This window comes from Canis lupus, chromosome 22, assembly GCF_048164855.1.
Source record: "Canis lupus baileyi chromosome 22, mCanLup2.hap1, whole genome shotgun sequence".
Taxonomy (NCBI): domain Eukaryota; kingdom Metazoa; phylum Chordata; class Mammalia; order Carnivora; family Canidae; genus Canis; species Canis lupus.
Window position 1 is genome coordinate 2,438,328 of NC_132859.1, and position 16,926 is coordinate 2,455,253.

At 48.2% G+C, this 16,926-nt stretch overlaps 1 protein-coding gene across 4 annotated transcripts in view; it reads right to left on the reverse strand.

The window, feature by feature from the left end:
* Positions 1–368: 368 nt before the first annotated feature.
* Positions 369–16,926, reverse strand: part of KCNAB1 (potassium voltage-gated channel subfamily A regulatory beta subunit 1) — a 359,203-nt gene continuing 342,645 nt past the window's right edge. For all 4 annotated transcript variants that reach the window (XM_072792175.1, XM_072792176.1, XM_072792179.1 and 1 more), the window contains 3 exons: positions 9,362–9,482; positions 4,703–4,791; positions 369–2,123 (listed from right to left, as the gene is read on the reverse strand). In XM_072792175.1, coding sequence (XP_072648276.1) covers positions 2,034–2,123; positions 4,703–4,791; positions 9,362–9,482 — 300 coding nt within the window. In that variant the 3' untranslated portion in view covers positions 369–2,033. The remainder of the gene's footprint in view (positions 2,124–4,702; positions 4,792–9,361; positions 9,483–16,926) is intronic.

Genomic DNA, 16,926 nt, shown 5'->3' on the forward strand with positions numbered 1-16,926 from the left:
GACGTTTCTAATCTAGTATGTTTACTATGGCAGATGATTTGTCTGCTAAAAAAACAAGTTGTTCCCATGGGTAAGCAATGATGTTTGTCATTTGGCCTTAATCTGCAGGTGTTCTTAAAGGTTTCTGAAACCCTTTGGCCTCAGTGTAGTGTATTTTTAAAACCCAGTGAGAGAGGATATCTTTAGCAGTTAATAATTTTCTTCATTAATAAGAGGAGAAAAAAGTTTGGTCACTGAAATCTTTTGATAGGTTTCATTCAATGCTGCTTACTTGCCAAAATAATTTTTATTCAAATGATTCTTCCTGCCTATTTCATGGAGGTGTATATATATATATTCCTTTATAATGAAAGATCAGATAACTCAGATTAAATGCACAAAATGCTTTTATTACTCTAAGCAAGTAAGTTAAATTGCAGTTCCAATTAGACAACTTGAGCTCATTTATGCAGACAGCGGTTCACTGGCTTAATACAATGAACAACTGAAGGATGATCCATCATTAATCTGGTACTACTGGGCAAAAAAACCAACTGTTTTCTTATTAAAATACAGGTAGTAGTAACAAAAAAAAATGTATTGGTGTTTCACATTAACACTTTAAGATTTAGAATTTAAGTCATGAAATACGTATTTGGAAATGGTGACAGAAAGTAGCATTTTAAGCCGATAGTCTATTCTTTACATCTCAGAGTGGCTTCCCTATGGGGTACTGCTAGCCAGAAAATCAGAATCTTGTACATGCTCAGGTATCCAAATAGAGACATAGCCCCCCCCCCGCCCCCCCCCGGAGTTTTCCCTCCTTACAGGTACACACAAGATATTCTCAGGTTTTTTTCAAGTGGAATATTCATGAGGGTAGGTAACGAGTTAGCCCTCAGCTTCTGTGTGCAAGGAGGCTAGGCCCCTCCCATCCATGCAGAGAACTTTCATGCATTAGTTTAGTGCATATAATGTGGTTATAGAATCAGGAAATTTTCTAACATTTGCTTTTTACTAGGCAGGTTCATTCACCCAGCATATGCTGAGCAGTGACAGCATTTTTCACGAAGTCCGTGATTCCCTTTCATGTTAACTCCTCAAAAACCCGTGTTCTATTATAAAGTCCCAGTGCTAATTAAACAGCAAACATTTGCCTTTGTGGGTATTTTACAGGTTTACTTACAAAACTGAGCATGTGTCTATTTATTTTTAAAGCTCAAATATTTAAACTTGCAGAAGCTGTGCCTACAAGCAGTCCAAAGTATAAAGCAGGTTTTAATAAAATGTAGTCAAAAGTGAACACTTCAATTGCAGATATATTACATTTTGTTCAAGGCTAAGCTTCCATAGCAGTGTAATCCTCCCTTTTCTAAATTAGGCATATAATGTGTCAAGGTAAAGACGTGGTGTTCGTCCTTTCACCATCCTTTCACCACCTTTACATGTGAATGGACATGATGCTAATAGGATCCTAATAGATACTTCGGGTAAATTACAATACAGGGCATTCTTCGGGCCAAACAACAGTGAATATTTTTAAAAGGTAATGAAAGCATACCTTGGAATTTTATTTTTGTTGAAGGACAAGGGAAACAACTCTTTACTGTAGAAATAGAAAAAAAATGTGAAGTTGTTTCTGCTTATTCTCCCAAGTAAGACTTCTGAGTGAACGTAGCCTACTCTTTTCTGATGCAGCCCACGTTGCATCTGCGGATTTTATGCATTTGAAAAAATATATCTGTACAGCCTTCAAGTTACTAAGTGCCTGAAGGTGACAGGCCTCCCCCTCGCATACTCTCTGTGGCGTAAGCATGAGGTGCAACACTAGGTGACTCCAGTCCAAGATAAGAAAATAGAATGGATTTTCTTGGTTGTGAGTTTTCAGATGTGCTCGTAACTCGGGTGCACAGTGGTAGCGACAGCAGGTACCTCAGGATCCGGGAATACTAGAGGTTGAGCAGCAGGCTGCTAAGTGACTCAAGGCCGGCTAGTGACACCGTTCTGTACGGACAGACCGCGGTTTACCCATGCAGGTCCCACGACTCATGCACTTAGGATCGGTAGTCCTTTTTGCCGTAGGGCTTGTTTCGCAATATGTTATCAATTTCATTTACCACGTGTGATGTCATCTTTGGGAGAACCTGAGAGCAGGAGAAGGACGAAGGGAAAGGTTAGTACCTGATCGTTTGTTCCTTGTGCTTAGGGCGGAGCGAAGCCGTCTGGACCTGTGCACCGCAGCCCCAGGGAAGCCCCCCCTCCCGCCCGCGAGCTCCTTGAGCTCAGGGACCTTGTTTTCTCCACTGCGCCCCTGCGCGGAGAGGGCTTGGCTTGGCTCACAGTTGCTGCTTCTAAGTATTGCGTAGCCGCGTAAAGGCGGACCGTGGAAGTGCGGGCTCCGGGAAATAGGAGCCCCGGGATTTCAGATTTTCTAATGGCCACATCACAGGGGAGAGAAACAGGAAATCAGTGTCTTTAAAACCTCCATTTTAGGGCAGCCCGGGGGGCTCAGCGGTCTAGCGCCTCCCTCAGCCCAGGGCCTGATCCTGGAGACCCGGGATCGAGTCCCGCGTCGGGCTCCCAGCGTGGAGCCTGCTCCTCCCTCAGCATGTGTCTCTGCCCCTCTCTCTCTCATGAATAGTCTTTAAAACAAAAAGCCCTTCATTTTATCTAAAACCTTTCGATGTGTCTTACAGAAAACTAAGATGCTCTACGTCTTTTTTAAATACGAAGTCTTTCAGAGCCAGTACGCCTCCCCCTTGCGGCGTCGCCCTCCTGACAAGCTGCTCTGCACCGAGAGGCCATTTCCGGTGAGAGGCCCGGGTGGGGGCCGCTCGGCTCCGGGGACCAGGGAGGGAGGAGGCGCTGCGCCCGTGGCCACATCCCGGGAAGGGGCAGTTGGGGTGACAGCACGGAAGGCCGCCGGGGCCGCCGTGTGGAGCGTGTGGAGCCCGGATGCCGCCCGGGACTTGTGCGCTGGGCGTGACCCGGTCAGACACCCCGAGGTAGCCCGGGGCTGAGCTGGAGGAGGTGGAAAGGGGCAGCGGCCTTAGAGACCCTGCTGCCGGCGCAGCTGGTGCAGGCGGGAGCGCGGCGGTGACCCGGCCGGAGGGAGCTCGGGAATCAAGGGCACAGGCTACACCCCTGGACGGGGACGGCTGGCTTGTTCGCGGGTAGACTGACCCCGGGTCAGACCGTGGCCGACCCCGTCAGGCGGCGGTTCCGGCCCCCCACGCTGCGGTCGTCGAGGGAGGAGGCCGGGGTGACGCCGGGTGACCCGACTCCGCGGCAGGCCTGCCCCCCGGAGCCTCGAGGCCCCGAGGCCTACCCGTGCCTACCGCCTTCCTCTCCGCACCAAGGGGAACATCTGTCCCCCCGGCTGCGGAGCCTCGGGGAGCTGACGCCGGCGCGAGGCGGCCCCACGCGGGGCCCCACGTCGGCCAAGTGGAGCTGCGGGTCAGCCCGCCAGGAGGGAAAACTCTTCCTTCAGGACGCCGAAGTGAATTTCCGAGAGTTTGACATTAAAAAAAGAAACCGTAAAACTACTTGAATAAAACATGAAAAATGTATATATAGCGTCGTCAGAGCTGGATTTTCAAGCAGCCCCGCACCCAGAGTTCCCTGTGAAGCCGCCAGTTCCTTACTGTTGGCGCCTGTTGTCAAACACTTTCCTCCACCGCAGATCCACAAACAGCCCACAGGCCCGGGCCGGGCGGACGCGCAGCTGGGGGCCTCGGGGGGGCTGCTCGCGGCGGTGGCGCCCGTCCCCCCACGGAGGCCGGCCCACGCCCGGAGCCCCGCCAGCAGCACGTCCGCCCCAGGCCCCCGCGGTGTCCCCCGGGCCCGCAGGGCTCCCGCTCGGGCCCCAGGACGCGCAGCCCGGGCCTGGCGCAGAGACGCGGCGCACGTAGGCCCGCCCGTTGCTCGGGGTCTCCCGGGGTCTCCCGGGGTCTCCCGGCCTCTGGCTACCGAGCGGCCGCGCGGTTCGAACCGCCGTCCTGTCGGTCACGTCTCTGCCCCGCGAGCGTCAGTGGCCACCGCGCGGCTGCCCGGCGTCCGGCACGCGGCGGGCTCGCAGGGGCCTGGGTGACCCGCGCCTGCCCACGCCCCGGCCCCGGCCCCGGCCCAGCGCGCCCCTCGCCGCCTGCTCGGGAACTTCAGGAGCTGAAGCGGCGGCACCTTCGGCTGCGGGGCGCCTGCTGCCCCGGGTCGCGGCGGCCGTTCCTCCCCCGCCCCTCCCACGGCCCAGCCAGGACGCGGGTGGTTCTGCCCCGGGCCGGGGGGCAGGGCTTGCCCAGGGCACGCGGGCACGCGGGCGGGAGACCCACTTCGGCAGCTGTGGCCGCGGCGAGAGCAGGGAGCGGGCGGGGGAGGTCACGGCGGCCACTGCCCCCCCCGCCCCCCCGTTCCCACCCGCCGGGGCAGGAGTGGGGTGGCTGGTTCTGAACCGGCTGCAAGACGGAAGATGTCCCGGAGCCCCCAACAATTCTGAGCCCGTTTCCTCTTTAAAATGTGGGCAACATTCCCTGCACAGGTCTTCGACGTCGCCTGGGGGGCCGCGGGGGCCGCCGGGAACTGGCGGAGCGGTGGGGACACTCGGGGAGCCCCCGGGCGGCGGGCAGTCCCCTGGGCCACCCCCCCCACCCCCCACCCCCCCCCCCCCCCCCCCCCCGGGAACGGGCGGCCTCGGGGCGGGCGGCGCTGGCCGGGCCGCGGTACTTGCCTGGATGGCGCCGAGGTTCTCCACGAGCTGCTCGGGCGTGGAGGAGCCCAGGAGCACGGAGCTCACGCCCTCGTTCCTCAGGCACCACGCTGCGAAGGAAGGACACGGCGTCAGGCGGCCCAGGCCCCTCCCGCCGCCCGCACGCCCGAACTCCGCGAGCTCCTGCAGGAGGAGGGGCGGGAGCTGCCCCGCGGCTGGGCCGTCCCAGGCACACTCCGCCCCGCCCCCGCCCGGTCACACACGGGCCTGCAGACCGCGGGGCTCGTTCCTTCGCCTCCACCCACCGAGCGACGCAGGCTTCCCCTCCCGGCCGGTCCGCCCGGGCTGCTCAGGCGCGCCCCTCCCGGCCTTCGCCCCCTCCCGCCTCGGCGACCTCCTGCCCGCGGAGAATTGAGCCCCTCAGGCCAGGCGGGCGAGCGGCAGGCGCGGCCCAGGGGCGGGAGATGAGGTGCGAGCGAGGCCAAAGCCTACCCTGGGTCCCACTTCGTCGCCTTCTGGACTGGGCTCCTCCATCGTTTCTTGCTCTGCTGAATCTTAAGTTCCTTACAGCTTTCTTCCTCTTTATCAGATTTGCCCCATTCTGGCTCCTCCGACCCTTCACGTCCGTCCAGCTACTGCCCCAACTTTGTCCCGTCCTGAACTTCTCAAAGGCTGGGTTAGACTCCCCGGGGTCGGTCCCCCTTGTCCCCTTCCTACCGTGTCAGAAGCCGCCTGCAACTAGAGGTTTCTGGGGAGGCCTGGATGCAGCACCTGCCGGACTCGCTGCGGCGCCCCACAGGCCCTGCTGGCTCTTGCTGCCTAACGCCCAAGCCCGCCTGCCCGGCGATCCCAGCCTCATTTAGTGGCACCACCAAGCACCTCGGCCTCCTGATCCCCAAAGCAGGGTGTTACCCTTAGGAACTGCCCTTTCGAGCCTGCGTTCCCTTTTAATTGCCACGTCTGCTAGATTACTCCTCCCCAATATTCCTCTAATCCAGTAGCTCGCGTGGTGGCAATGCCTCAGCCACCCGCAGGCCTTGTGGAACGGTCACTGGGTGCCACCTTTGGGTTTCCGACTCAGAAGGGCTGGACTGGGGCCTGGGGATCTGCATTTCTGATAAGCTTCCAGGGACCATGCTTTTTCTAAAAACAACTTTGTTGAGGTAAAATTTCCCCATTTAAGGTTTATCATTCAATAATTTTTTAAGTATCAAATATGCAACATATGATATGATATGCAACCATCACCATTTATAGTTAGTCCCATTTCTACCCCAAGTCCAGGAAACCACTAATCTACTTTGTACCCCTATAAATTTTATTCTGGACACAATTTGAATGGAATCCTAGCTAAAATACGGATCTTTTTTGTCTGACTTCTTTCAGCATCTTTGCAAGGTTTACCACATTATTAGCATTTATTAGTAAATACTTCCCTTTTCACCAAATGGCATTCCATCACGTGGAGGTGGGACCACACTGAGAATGACTGCTCTGGTTTCACTGCCCACCGTCCTCATGCCCCTCACTGTCCCTCTCCTGCCCAGCTGGTCTGCCCCCCACCCCTGCCCTCCACTTCACAGGATTTTCCCTCCTTTTCCCCCATAATTGTCATACATTGAGCAGCAATCTTTCCAGATACAAATCCGATCATGCACATCTGCTTAAAAGGTCTTCAACATGTGCCTGACACAGTCGTTGTCTTGGAAGACGAAGCTCTCACTCCTCACCCTGGCAAACTTGCTGGGCAGCCGGTCCCTCCAGCTGTGTGGCTTCTCACTCCCTGCCTTGAACTTAGGCTTCAGCAGCACTCAACTGTCTCCGGTAAATCCTTTCCGTCCCCAAACCTCATGCTGTTTTTCTCCTCCTCAAGCCCTCGGCCCAAGTGTGCCCTTGGCCTGGAATGTCCTTCTGCCTCACTAATACCTGCTCATCAGTTGAGATTCCTCATGGGCACTGCCTCTTCCCAAAGCCCTTCCCTAAATCCCAGGCTGGGTTGGGAACCTCTACATTTTGCTTAACTTCCAGAACCTCTGTGCCCTTCTCAATTATTTTATTACAACACTGCATTAAAGTTACCTACTTTATTTTCTTGATTTGCCCACCAGGCTGTGAGATACATTGTTTGCACATGGATGCTCAGCACCCAGTCCAGCACCTGCACATAGTAGGCGCTTAGTACGTGTTTGCTGAATAAATACAGGTGTGAATGGCTGGTGGGTGTCCCCAAGCATTACTTCTGCCCCCATCTGCTCAGACCCTGCAATAGATACTGTTAGGCTGTTACCATGTTCTGGCTTTTTGAGTCAATCACTAAATCTTTCCACATGGGCAAAATAATACTCTATAAAGGCAAAATGCCCAGTGATCCAGGACTTTTTTTTTTTTTTTTTTTTGTATTCCTGGCTGCATTATTTCCTGCTTTGCACTTGGAGAACTCTTGGCTCTGGTATTAAGTTCTGAGGTCAAAGCAGGACACTCCGAAAATCATTGCCCATAAACTACCTGATGTCAGCAACAGCCGGTTTTACCCATGGGCTGCAGGACATGGGGGACCCACCGGACAGAGCTGGCCAGTGTGACAGAGAATACATACAGATGATCGTCGCTTCTAACGCCGTGTTACCAGCAGTCCTGTCCAGGACGCCTATGAGCCGAGTGTGAATGCTGGCCCCCGTGCAGGTGTGCAGCATGGGAGCCAGCCTACAGCTGGGTTCAAGTGGTTTGTTTCCTGACAAAGGATGCCCTCTCCCCCTACACCCTGCTAGCAGATCAAAGGTAATATGCCTGGAAATAATTTCCCTCTTGGTTTGAGAGTTCTGCGCTTAAAAGCAAAACTACTTGTTTATAAAGAAAAAAAGACAGGCAAGCAAGACAACTGGAGGCAGAGAGGAAGGAAAGGGAGGATCGAAGCATGTTTTAACTTAAACTCCAACTGTAACGAGGGTCTTTCATGTATATCTAACATCCAGTGAAAGTTTAAATCTGGTCAAGATTTCCTCTTTAGAAAGACAATGTTCTCTTCCAGAGCTAAATTCAAAACTCACTGTCACGTTACCACCTAAAACCATATTTACGACCGACTGTATTTCAAGAATAGGTGTTTCTCTGCCCGTCATTCTGACTACACGCCATGGCTAGGAATGGAGTTGTAGGTCTGAGCATTTTTTTGCAAAAATATCATCATTATCATCACCATTTATTGAGCATCTACTCTTTGCCATATATATATGGCATATTTATATACATACATATATATATATATAAATAATTTCCCTTTACCCAACAAATTCATAAGATCTGTGTTATATGCACTTTATAGATAAGAAAATTGATAGGTTAAATGATTTGCTTATGGCCAAATGGCCAGTACTTTTTACTCTGCTTGTTAAAGCTCTAGGGATGCTAATAATCACATCATTCTTTGACTTTTCATTTTTTGAAAGAAAGGACGAAAGCAAGTCCTGTATATGTACCTTCTCCCCACATTCTCCCCAACTGCCTCCCGTTTCTGGCTGTCTCTAGCTGCAGCCATTCCTTGCCTTCCAGCCACAGAAGAATCCCACATCTAACAAATATTCTGTTACATTTTTTATTTTCATAGAACTTGAGCTTTTTATCTCCTTACTTCACATTGTATTGGATTAGTCTCAGTTCCTGCTGTTTCTTAATCCTTGGGGATTTTTTTCTAGAATCTATGCCCATTTTATTCTTTTCTCATAGCTACCCCAAGGATTTTTTTTTTTTCTCCTTCAGTTTCTTCATTGGTAAGGTGGAGATAATGACTGCAAATTTTTCCTTAACATCTGTAAGGTAGGGCGAGTGATAGCACCTCAAGGGACTGGTTTGATGATTAAGGAGACAAGACCTTGAGCAAGGTCTCTAAGCCACGTGTGGCTACTGGAGATGTGAACTGAGATGTGCTGTAGGTATAAAATACATTCTCAATTTTGAAGACTTACTATGAAAAAAAGAATGTAAAGTATCTCGATAACTTTTTAAGTCATTATGTGTTAACTGATGCTGCTTTGACCGTACCGGTTAAATAAAATCCATGATTAAGTTCCCCTATTTTCCTTTTTAATTTTTTAGTTTGGCCACTAGAAAAGTTAAAATTAAACATGTGGTTCACATTATACTCCTATTGGACAGCACTGGCTCATGTGGTTTTCAACCAAGTGAGTGACCCTGACATCCCATCAATTCCAGAGTGATGGAAGAGCATTTTTCATGGCCCCGCAGGGAGTTGCAGGTTGAAGCTGTTCCTCTAGGACAGTTTTCCATGTGGCAGTAGCCTTGGGCCCGGGGCACACCCAGCCCTGCCTCTGGCCTCTCACCAGCCCCCCTTAGCTTCCACAGGGATGGAAAACTGAGTCAGAAGAAATGGATGTCACAGTGGATACACAACTGAGGGGCATTCACCCCTGAAACCATGAGGATGTGTGTGTTTTCACGGACTTGTTCTCATTTAAACAGTGTTACGAGGGACAGAGGCAGGAAGGAAGTGCTTTAGCATGTGGACAATTCTGGGTAACTCTGAAAACTTCGTTTTAGATAGTGTTAACCAGGAGCTTATGCTTTAGAGATCAGTCTGCCCTTAGACCAGATACTTTTATCATGGTAGGGATGTGAAAACTCTTCCCTGTGACCTAGCAGAGCCTCCCCTCCCGGTCACCTTACCAACAGCTAGCTGAGGTAGTGTGCATCCCAGACGCTCAGCAATCGGGGCAAGGTCTTTAAGCTTGTTTTGCTGTTTTCGGCCTTCTTCACTTACAATTCTTTCCTTCAGCCACTGATAGCACTAGGGAGAAGAAGAGCATTTAAATGTTAATATCTGGTCAGGGTCTGAGGCAACGATTGTTAAGTCTGTGAAAGAGGAGAATGGTGAATTCCTGAACCTTCTTCCCTAACCTTTATGTCTGGTGGCAACTGGACGCCTATGCTTTTAGGCAAAGAAATGTTCCCCATGCTCTCACTCCTTGTTTACTGGCTCGGGACAGACTGATTTTGACTAATAGTCACCCTTCAAATCCATCCATATGCATGGAAGTTCTTAAAATCCTGACATATAATCAACGATAAGTAGTCTAAGTGGAGGAAAGCCTCTTACTGCAATAGCCCAATTTGAGAATGTAGAAAAAAAACCAAACCACTGACATTTCACCAAGGTCTGTAAGGTTTCCTTTTCATCAAGAAAACTGGATGCCAAGCTTTCTGCTCAGAGAAAGCCATTATCTTACATTCTTTTGTAACTATCCTTCTCCTTGCCTTGTGTTTCCTGCCAGGCTTCTATTCTTACAGCCTGGCATTACTGTGAGGTCTCTCCGCTCCTTCCTAGAAGCAGCCAAGGCATAACTAATAGGTGCCCAAGTACACTTTTAAAATTTTAAAGTGGATAAAGACTATCCCAAATGTGTATTATCTTTTGGGTAGCGACTGAAACTTTAAAAGGTAAGGAAGCCCAGAATCGGAAACTCCTTTATAAAACCTCTGAGACGAGACTGACTCTGATCTGTAGCCCATAAAGTGAGCTAATTTCCTAAATAGAAGAAAAATCTTTTCAGAGTTCTCAGTGCTTTGCTTTCCAGAAGGTTCTGCTCTTATTAAGAAATGAGGGACAGTAGAATGCTCTTTTTAAAACTAACACTAAGCAACATCCAAAGGTAAAGAATATTTGTAAGAATGTCTGTTTTACTGAAAATACCAGAAACCATCCATTGTGTGGCAATGTGGACTTGATCCGTTGTGTTTGCAAAATGAAAGGCAGCAATCATCACAGACATGCCACCCACACGATTTCAATAAGGCTGCTTTTGTTTTTAAGTATTTTTTTCTTCATCCTAAGACAGTATTTCCAAAGAAGAGGGTAACCGCATTATGTTTTATTATGATTTTTGGAATGATTTTGCAGATGTGAAAGAGAAATGGCAAGCTGCCCCCGTTCTGCCTGCTTCCTAGATCTCAAAGGCTTACGGTCTGGGCTGCTTACTTGAGACTTTGCTTAGGGAGCTGGCCAAGAGCTTTCCCAGCCTCAGCTCCCGGAAGCCTCAGCTTCTCCCAGGAGGAGGGGTGGCCTGGAGCGCAGACCCGTGTGCTGGGGCCCAGAGCCCCTGAACTTAACGCTCCCTGTCCGCGGTGGGAAAACATCACAACCCTCACTTTAGTTTCATAACACCTTTCAGGGAACCAGTCTTTCCTGAGTGTTATTCAAAGGAAAAGAAAAAAAGAAAAGAAAAGGCTGACAACCAATAGCCAAATGATTATTTTTTATTGTAACGAGGAGCGTTCTCAATATTCCCAACACACATAGGGAATGGTGGTGTGACTCATCACTTCTAAACTGCAGTTCTGAGACCTTATCTCGTGGGATGCCTTTGCACTCTTAGGATCGAGCTACAAGATGTGTGTGTGCACGCACGCATTTACACACATGCACACACAAGACGTACTGAGAGGCAGACTTCTAAGAGTAACAAACATCAAACATTCATTTACTGAGTCTCTCTCCCTACACTCAACACTATAAATCTCGTTGCTTTAATCACTGGAACACAAAAGCAGGCTAGGATTTATAAAAAGTAGACGCATGGTATTTATACTGCCTTTCCTCATACCAAAGGAAACAAAAGTGTTTTTGGAAATAAATAGCTTTAACTGCTTTACAAGTGGGGAAATGTTAGCACAGAGAGGAGATGAGGCTTAATTAAAATATAAATATGGAAGTGAACCAGTATTTTTTGTAAGAGGATTGGTGGTGGGTGTGGTTGTGTGCAACAATAAACCCAGCTTGTTGACTGGGCAGCAATCCATGAATTAAAAGCTGATTTTTTTCTTCCAACCCCCTGTACCGCTTACTCCACTGCTGCAGGGATTTGGTCACATGTCGATCTAACTACATGGAGGAAGGCAGGGATGGGCTTGTTCATCTCAACATCTCCCATCCTGACACAGTGCTTGCCACCGAGCCACAGTGAAGGAGGAATCTAAGCGACCAGGGCTCGCTCGACGGGGTAAAAACAGATCTCTTCAGTATTTCAGATTGAGCACAGATGCCACCTCCTTATTCCAGGACAACTTTGCCGACAGTCCCGTGAGGCTCCACGGTGCTTGTGAATTCCACACTGTTTCTAACAGGTTCGGTTCCCAAGTTACTCCGTGAAGATGGGGACTGTCCCCTTCCCTGTATCCTCAGGATTCAACATAGAGCCCAGCACTGGACTAGATACTCAGGAGATAATCTCCAAGGAAAAGATGAGCTCTTCTGCACAGATTAGCGGGCTATTACTTTTATACCTAAGTCACAAAATTCTCTAAATTTTCTTAAAGCCTATTTCTTTGCCATCTCGCAATGCTGTGACCATTTTACAGGTAATGCCAGGGGTAGGACTGGTCTGTGGGATTGGCCCTGAAACCTCCAGCTGGCCTGTTTGTTAATAATGGATTGAAACTCAGGCTGCAGCTATAAAGCCATGGACAGAGGAAGTCACATTTCATCTCTGGACCTTGTCTTGGAATCGTTTAGCACCTAAGATCACTGACTATTGTAATTTAAACTTCAAAATCTTTGGCTCAAAAGAGCAGCAAAATCTTTGATATTGAAGCTGAAATCTCTAGTAAACAGCTGAAGCTAAAAAAATCTCCTTCTGAAATGACACTGTGATGTGCAAAACTCTAACCTGAACAGCTGGAGTACTCGAACTGCCACTCTTCCCCCACCTTGATTCACCTGAGTTTGCATGTTCCTATTTTCATTTGACAGAGGGGGTACATATTTTATGATTTTTCTATTAGCATTTTGCTAGCAACAGGAAAGACCTGCCCATAAATTTTATTGCACTATTTCTTTCTTTCTTTTTTTTTTCCCCCTAGTTCATTTCTACTTAAAAGCTGCACCCCTGGTCTGTCGATCAGACTTTGTTGATCTTCTGTTATGGCTCATTGCACTCAGTCAACAAACATTCACTGAGTGCCTGTCATGTGCCAGGCTCTGTGATGAATTACCTGAGTTTCAGTGTCTGTTCTAGAGATAATCACAAATCTCTGTCCTGTAACTTGAGAAGTGTTTTGTATTTGGGGTCCCTCCCTCCATGATTGCCGCCTAACGGGAAATGCCCCTAACAGGAGCTGGTCAAAGCGCTTTACATTTTGGGCCACTGTCATTGCTCTAACAAGTTGGTACATGACCCAAGCTTGGCGTCTTCTCTGGACTGGAGTCCTAAAGAAAGCTCTCTATTCTCTCGCATTACGTGTCTTTAAGGATGTAAACCTGCAAACAGCAGTTTTCCCACTCCTGGCCTCACGGAGAAGACCTGTTTGTAGTAGAAGACACCCACATGCAGAGAAAAATAGAGATGGAGAGTCTTGACAACGTACAGGTCTATGGTTGGAGTCAACCCTGAGAGCATCCCCATTCTGTCCTTCGCAGCAAGGGTTCATATGTTCTCCTTCTTCAATTAAATTCATTTGAATTAAATGCTTTTGTTTGCAACTAGAGAGTTCTAAGACTCTGTAAGAAGTGTTAATGGAGGGGCACCTGAGTGGCTCAAGTGGTTGAGCAACTGCCTTCAGCTCAGGGCATGACCCGGGGTCCTGGGATTGAGTCCCCGCATGGAGTCCCCACATCGAGTCCCCACATCGAGTCCCCACATCGAGTCCCCGCATCGGGCTCCCTGCATGGAGCCTGCTTCTCCCTCTGCCTGTGTCTCTGCATCTCTCTCTCTCCGTGTCTCTCATGAATAAATAAATAAAATCTTTAAAAAAATAGATTTAAAAAAGGAACTGTTAATGGAATAACAGAGGAAGATGTAAAAATTCAGTTTTATAAAGTGAGGACAGGCTTCACAGAAGTGAAGACAGCCAAGCTTTGTCTTTAGAGATGAGGAGGGTTTCACAGCAAGATGAAAAAAGGGCATTTCTGGGGGGCAAAGGAGAGTACAGTGTATTTGGATGAATAATACAGTGATATAATATGGGGAGAGACAAGAATGGAAAAATGGGCACAACTTAGATCCCAAGGTTATTTCCTTGAATGCTTTTCTGTGGGGTTTGGGTTTTGTCCTATACGGAATGACTGGGAGGGAACAGATTTTAAGCAGGGTTATGATATGGTCAGATTAGTCTTTAGAAAGATCACTGATCACAGTGATGGGTAGTTGACAAAAGGAAAAAATAAATAAGTGAAGACAGGAAGCTATACTGCAGCAAAATAGGGAAGAAGTGATGGTGGTTGGAACAAAGGCTATGCAGGGGATGGGCCACAGAGTTAGGAAATGGCCTGGAGGAATGGGTGCCCCACTGGACAAGGCTGAGGGAGGAAAGGAGGCAGTCTGACATAACCCTTGGCTTCTGACTGGGATGGCCAGATGGAGGGTGGAGGTACTGCTAACCAAGAGGAAGGGCAGGTTCTAGGGGGTGATGATAGATTCCACTAGGCATGACTAATGCCCATGGGGGATGCCTAACAGACATGTGAAGAAGTAGCAGAGTCTAGCTCAGCAGTGAAGACATAGCCGGTGACAAAAGGTCTGGAGTCACTGTGAGGGCAGTGGGCCAAACGCAGCCTCCCATAAAACCCCCAGGTTGTATTCCTTTCTAAGCGACCCCTGGATAGGTGTTTTTCACACTGTGTTACTTTATTTACCTTTCAAATACAAGTTCAATACTTACAACGGCATGAAACGTCAGTTATCTACTTTATTGGTATAATTTACAATAACTAATGTGAAACACCAGCCATTTATTTCATTTAGAGTGGGAGGAAGTGAAAGCTGCTAACTTATTTATCCACTTGCCTAGTTCTCTTTAATTTTTTAAAATATTTTATTTATTTATTCATGAGAGACCCGGAGAGAGAGGCAGAGACACAAGCAGAGGGAGAAGCAGGCCCCATGCAGGGGAGCCCGACATGGGACTCGATCCCGGGATCCCAGGTCACACCCTAAGCTGAAGGCAGATGCTCAACTGCTGAGCCGCCCAGGTGTCCCTCTATCTTTAAATTTTTTTTTCTTCAGTTACTAAGTTACTTTTAATTTTTTTAAACCAATTTTATTTTATTTTTCTTTTTAAGTAGGCTCCATGCCCAGTGTGGCGCCGGAACTCACGTCCTTGAGACCAAGAGCCGCATGCTCTACCTCCTGAGCCAGCCGGGTGCCCTGCGAGTGGCATTGCTAAGGGCACGGATATTCGTATAGAAAACACTCAGGCTAATGACTGAGGAAGCCCTGAGAGTCCGGGGAGCTCTAGGGACCTGCTTCGTGATCAGATAGAGGCCTTTCAGCTGTCGAGAGTTCTTCATGTTTATTGTTAAGGATGTTTCAGTAGATGTTAACTTTATCAAAGTCAACAATAGAAATATTTTTCTGAGTTACTTTTTGGATTTAGCCACCTTCAGTCTTTCGTATCTATTTTTTATTATTTTTTACTTTCTCTTTTTGTTAATGCATCTGTGAAAGGTTTTTGTTTTTAAGCTGTTGTAAACTTTTTCCAAACAATGATGGAGGTCAGTCTTACACCCCCAAAAAAGTACAGCTACTTCTTCCTCCATTAAAAACCTAGATTTGCAGGGAAACAAAAAGGTTTTTGAGAGAGATACACTGAGAGCCAGGAAACCTGGGTTCTACTATAAACTCTATTATGAGTTGACGCTCTTGGATTGTTATCTGACCTCTTTATGCTCGGTTTCCACAACTGGAAAGGTTTACCCTCTTACAAGGATAGTCTGAGAACCAGTATATGTGGAAGTACTTCAGGTTTTTAAAAATGTCTCTGAAGGGGCACCTGGGTGACAGGTTAAGCATCTGCCTTCGGCTTAGGTCATGATCCTGGGGTCCTAGGATGGAGCCCCGAATCTGGCTCCCTGCTCAGCGGGGAGTCTGCTTCTCCCTCTGCCTTTGTGTGCTCTCTCTCAAATAAATCGTAAAAAAAAAAAAAGTCTGAAAGAATGTAAGACAACATGCTTAGCTATAACTGATTAAGAGTCATCTGTATCCACTTATCTTTGTGTAGATTAAAGGAAATGAATAAAAATGCTTAGCTCAATGCTTGGCACATAGTAGGTTCTCGGTAAAAAACTGCAATTTTCAGTGCTTCCCTTTCTTATTCACTCTTTTTGCCTTTATCTTTTTATATCTTAAGATGCTTTTAGCTTTTCCTTGCTAACTTATTTAAGCTTGGTTCAGAACATTCTGCAATTTTCAGAAGGAAGACCACAATTAATATTCTAGGATAATTATATTTTGTGATAATGCCAAGCTAGAAATAGGCATGTCACCATGCTTTAGGAGATATTTATATTATATTAGAGAACAAACTAGCTAATAGGTCAACTGTAACAAGCAGAAAGAGTGGCAGACCTAGAACCTTGAGACAGTTCTGATTAGCGAAGCACATAGTGGTCCCAGCAAGTTGATTACAGGGTTGGTGGTTCAGGCTTAATGTGAGCTGCTCCCCTGCTAACTTTGTACTGACGGAGGCAAGAGGCTGTGTCAGACTTCTTCGGGGCCTTTGCCATGTCTGAATTTTAAAAATGCCAATATTCTCTCTCCTTTGACATTATCATTTGTGATTCTAATGTTATCACACGTTGTCTCAAGTTTTTAAAAACAGACATGTACTTCAAACATCCCTCCTTATGTTAATAAGGAGGGATGTTTGAAGTACTCTCCAATAAATTAATAATTGAGATGTTCTAAATGGAAGTAATTTTTGTCAATGATGCCAAATATCTCTATGCTTCAGAGAAGAATTTAAACTGTAAGACTCAGTGGCTAGTTGATCTCTGTGAAGACACCAGCCTTGAGCCGGAGTGATAGAGGCCTGCTTGGCTGAGCATCTGCTTCCCAACCCTCCCTCTCACCCCTCACCCCTCACCCCCACACCGTAAACAACATCGATCCACCTGGAGCCCTACTCAGCTAGGCTGGTTTGCCCCAATTGTTGAAAAGTAAACAAACAAACCATCCTCTTGAAAAGAGATTTTACATTTCATCAGTTTCAAAGGAGGAATGAAATGCCTTCTTTACCATAAGAATAAAAGCATAGGGATTTGAGCCCTGTAAATCTGACCCAGGCACCCCCGGGGCAGTTTCCCCCAGCCCCCCCAGACAGATTATGAATGCCTGGTTGATGCCTGGCCAGGAGCAGAGCCTCCCCGGGGCCTGGGGGAGCCTGCCTGAGGACACTGGGCTGGCCAAGGCCACGCGCTGCCTGGGCCAGGAAGCCACAGGCTGCTGCAGAACTGTTCTGTC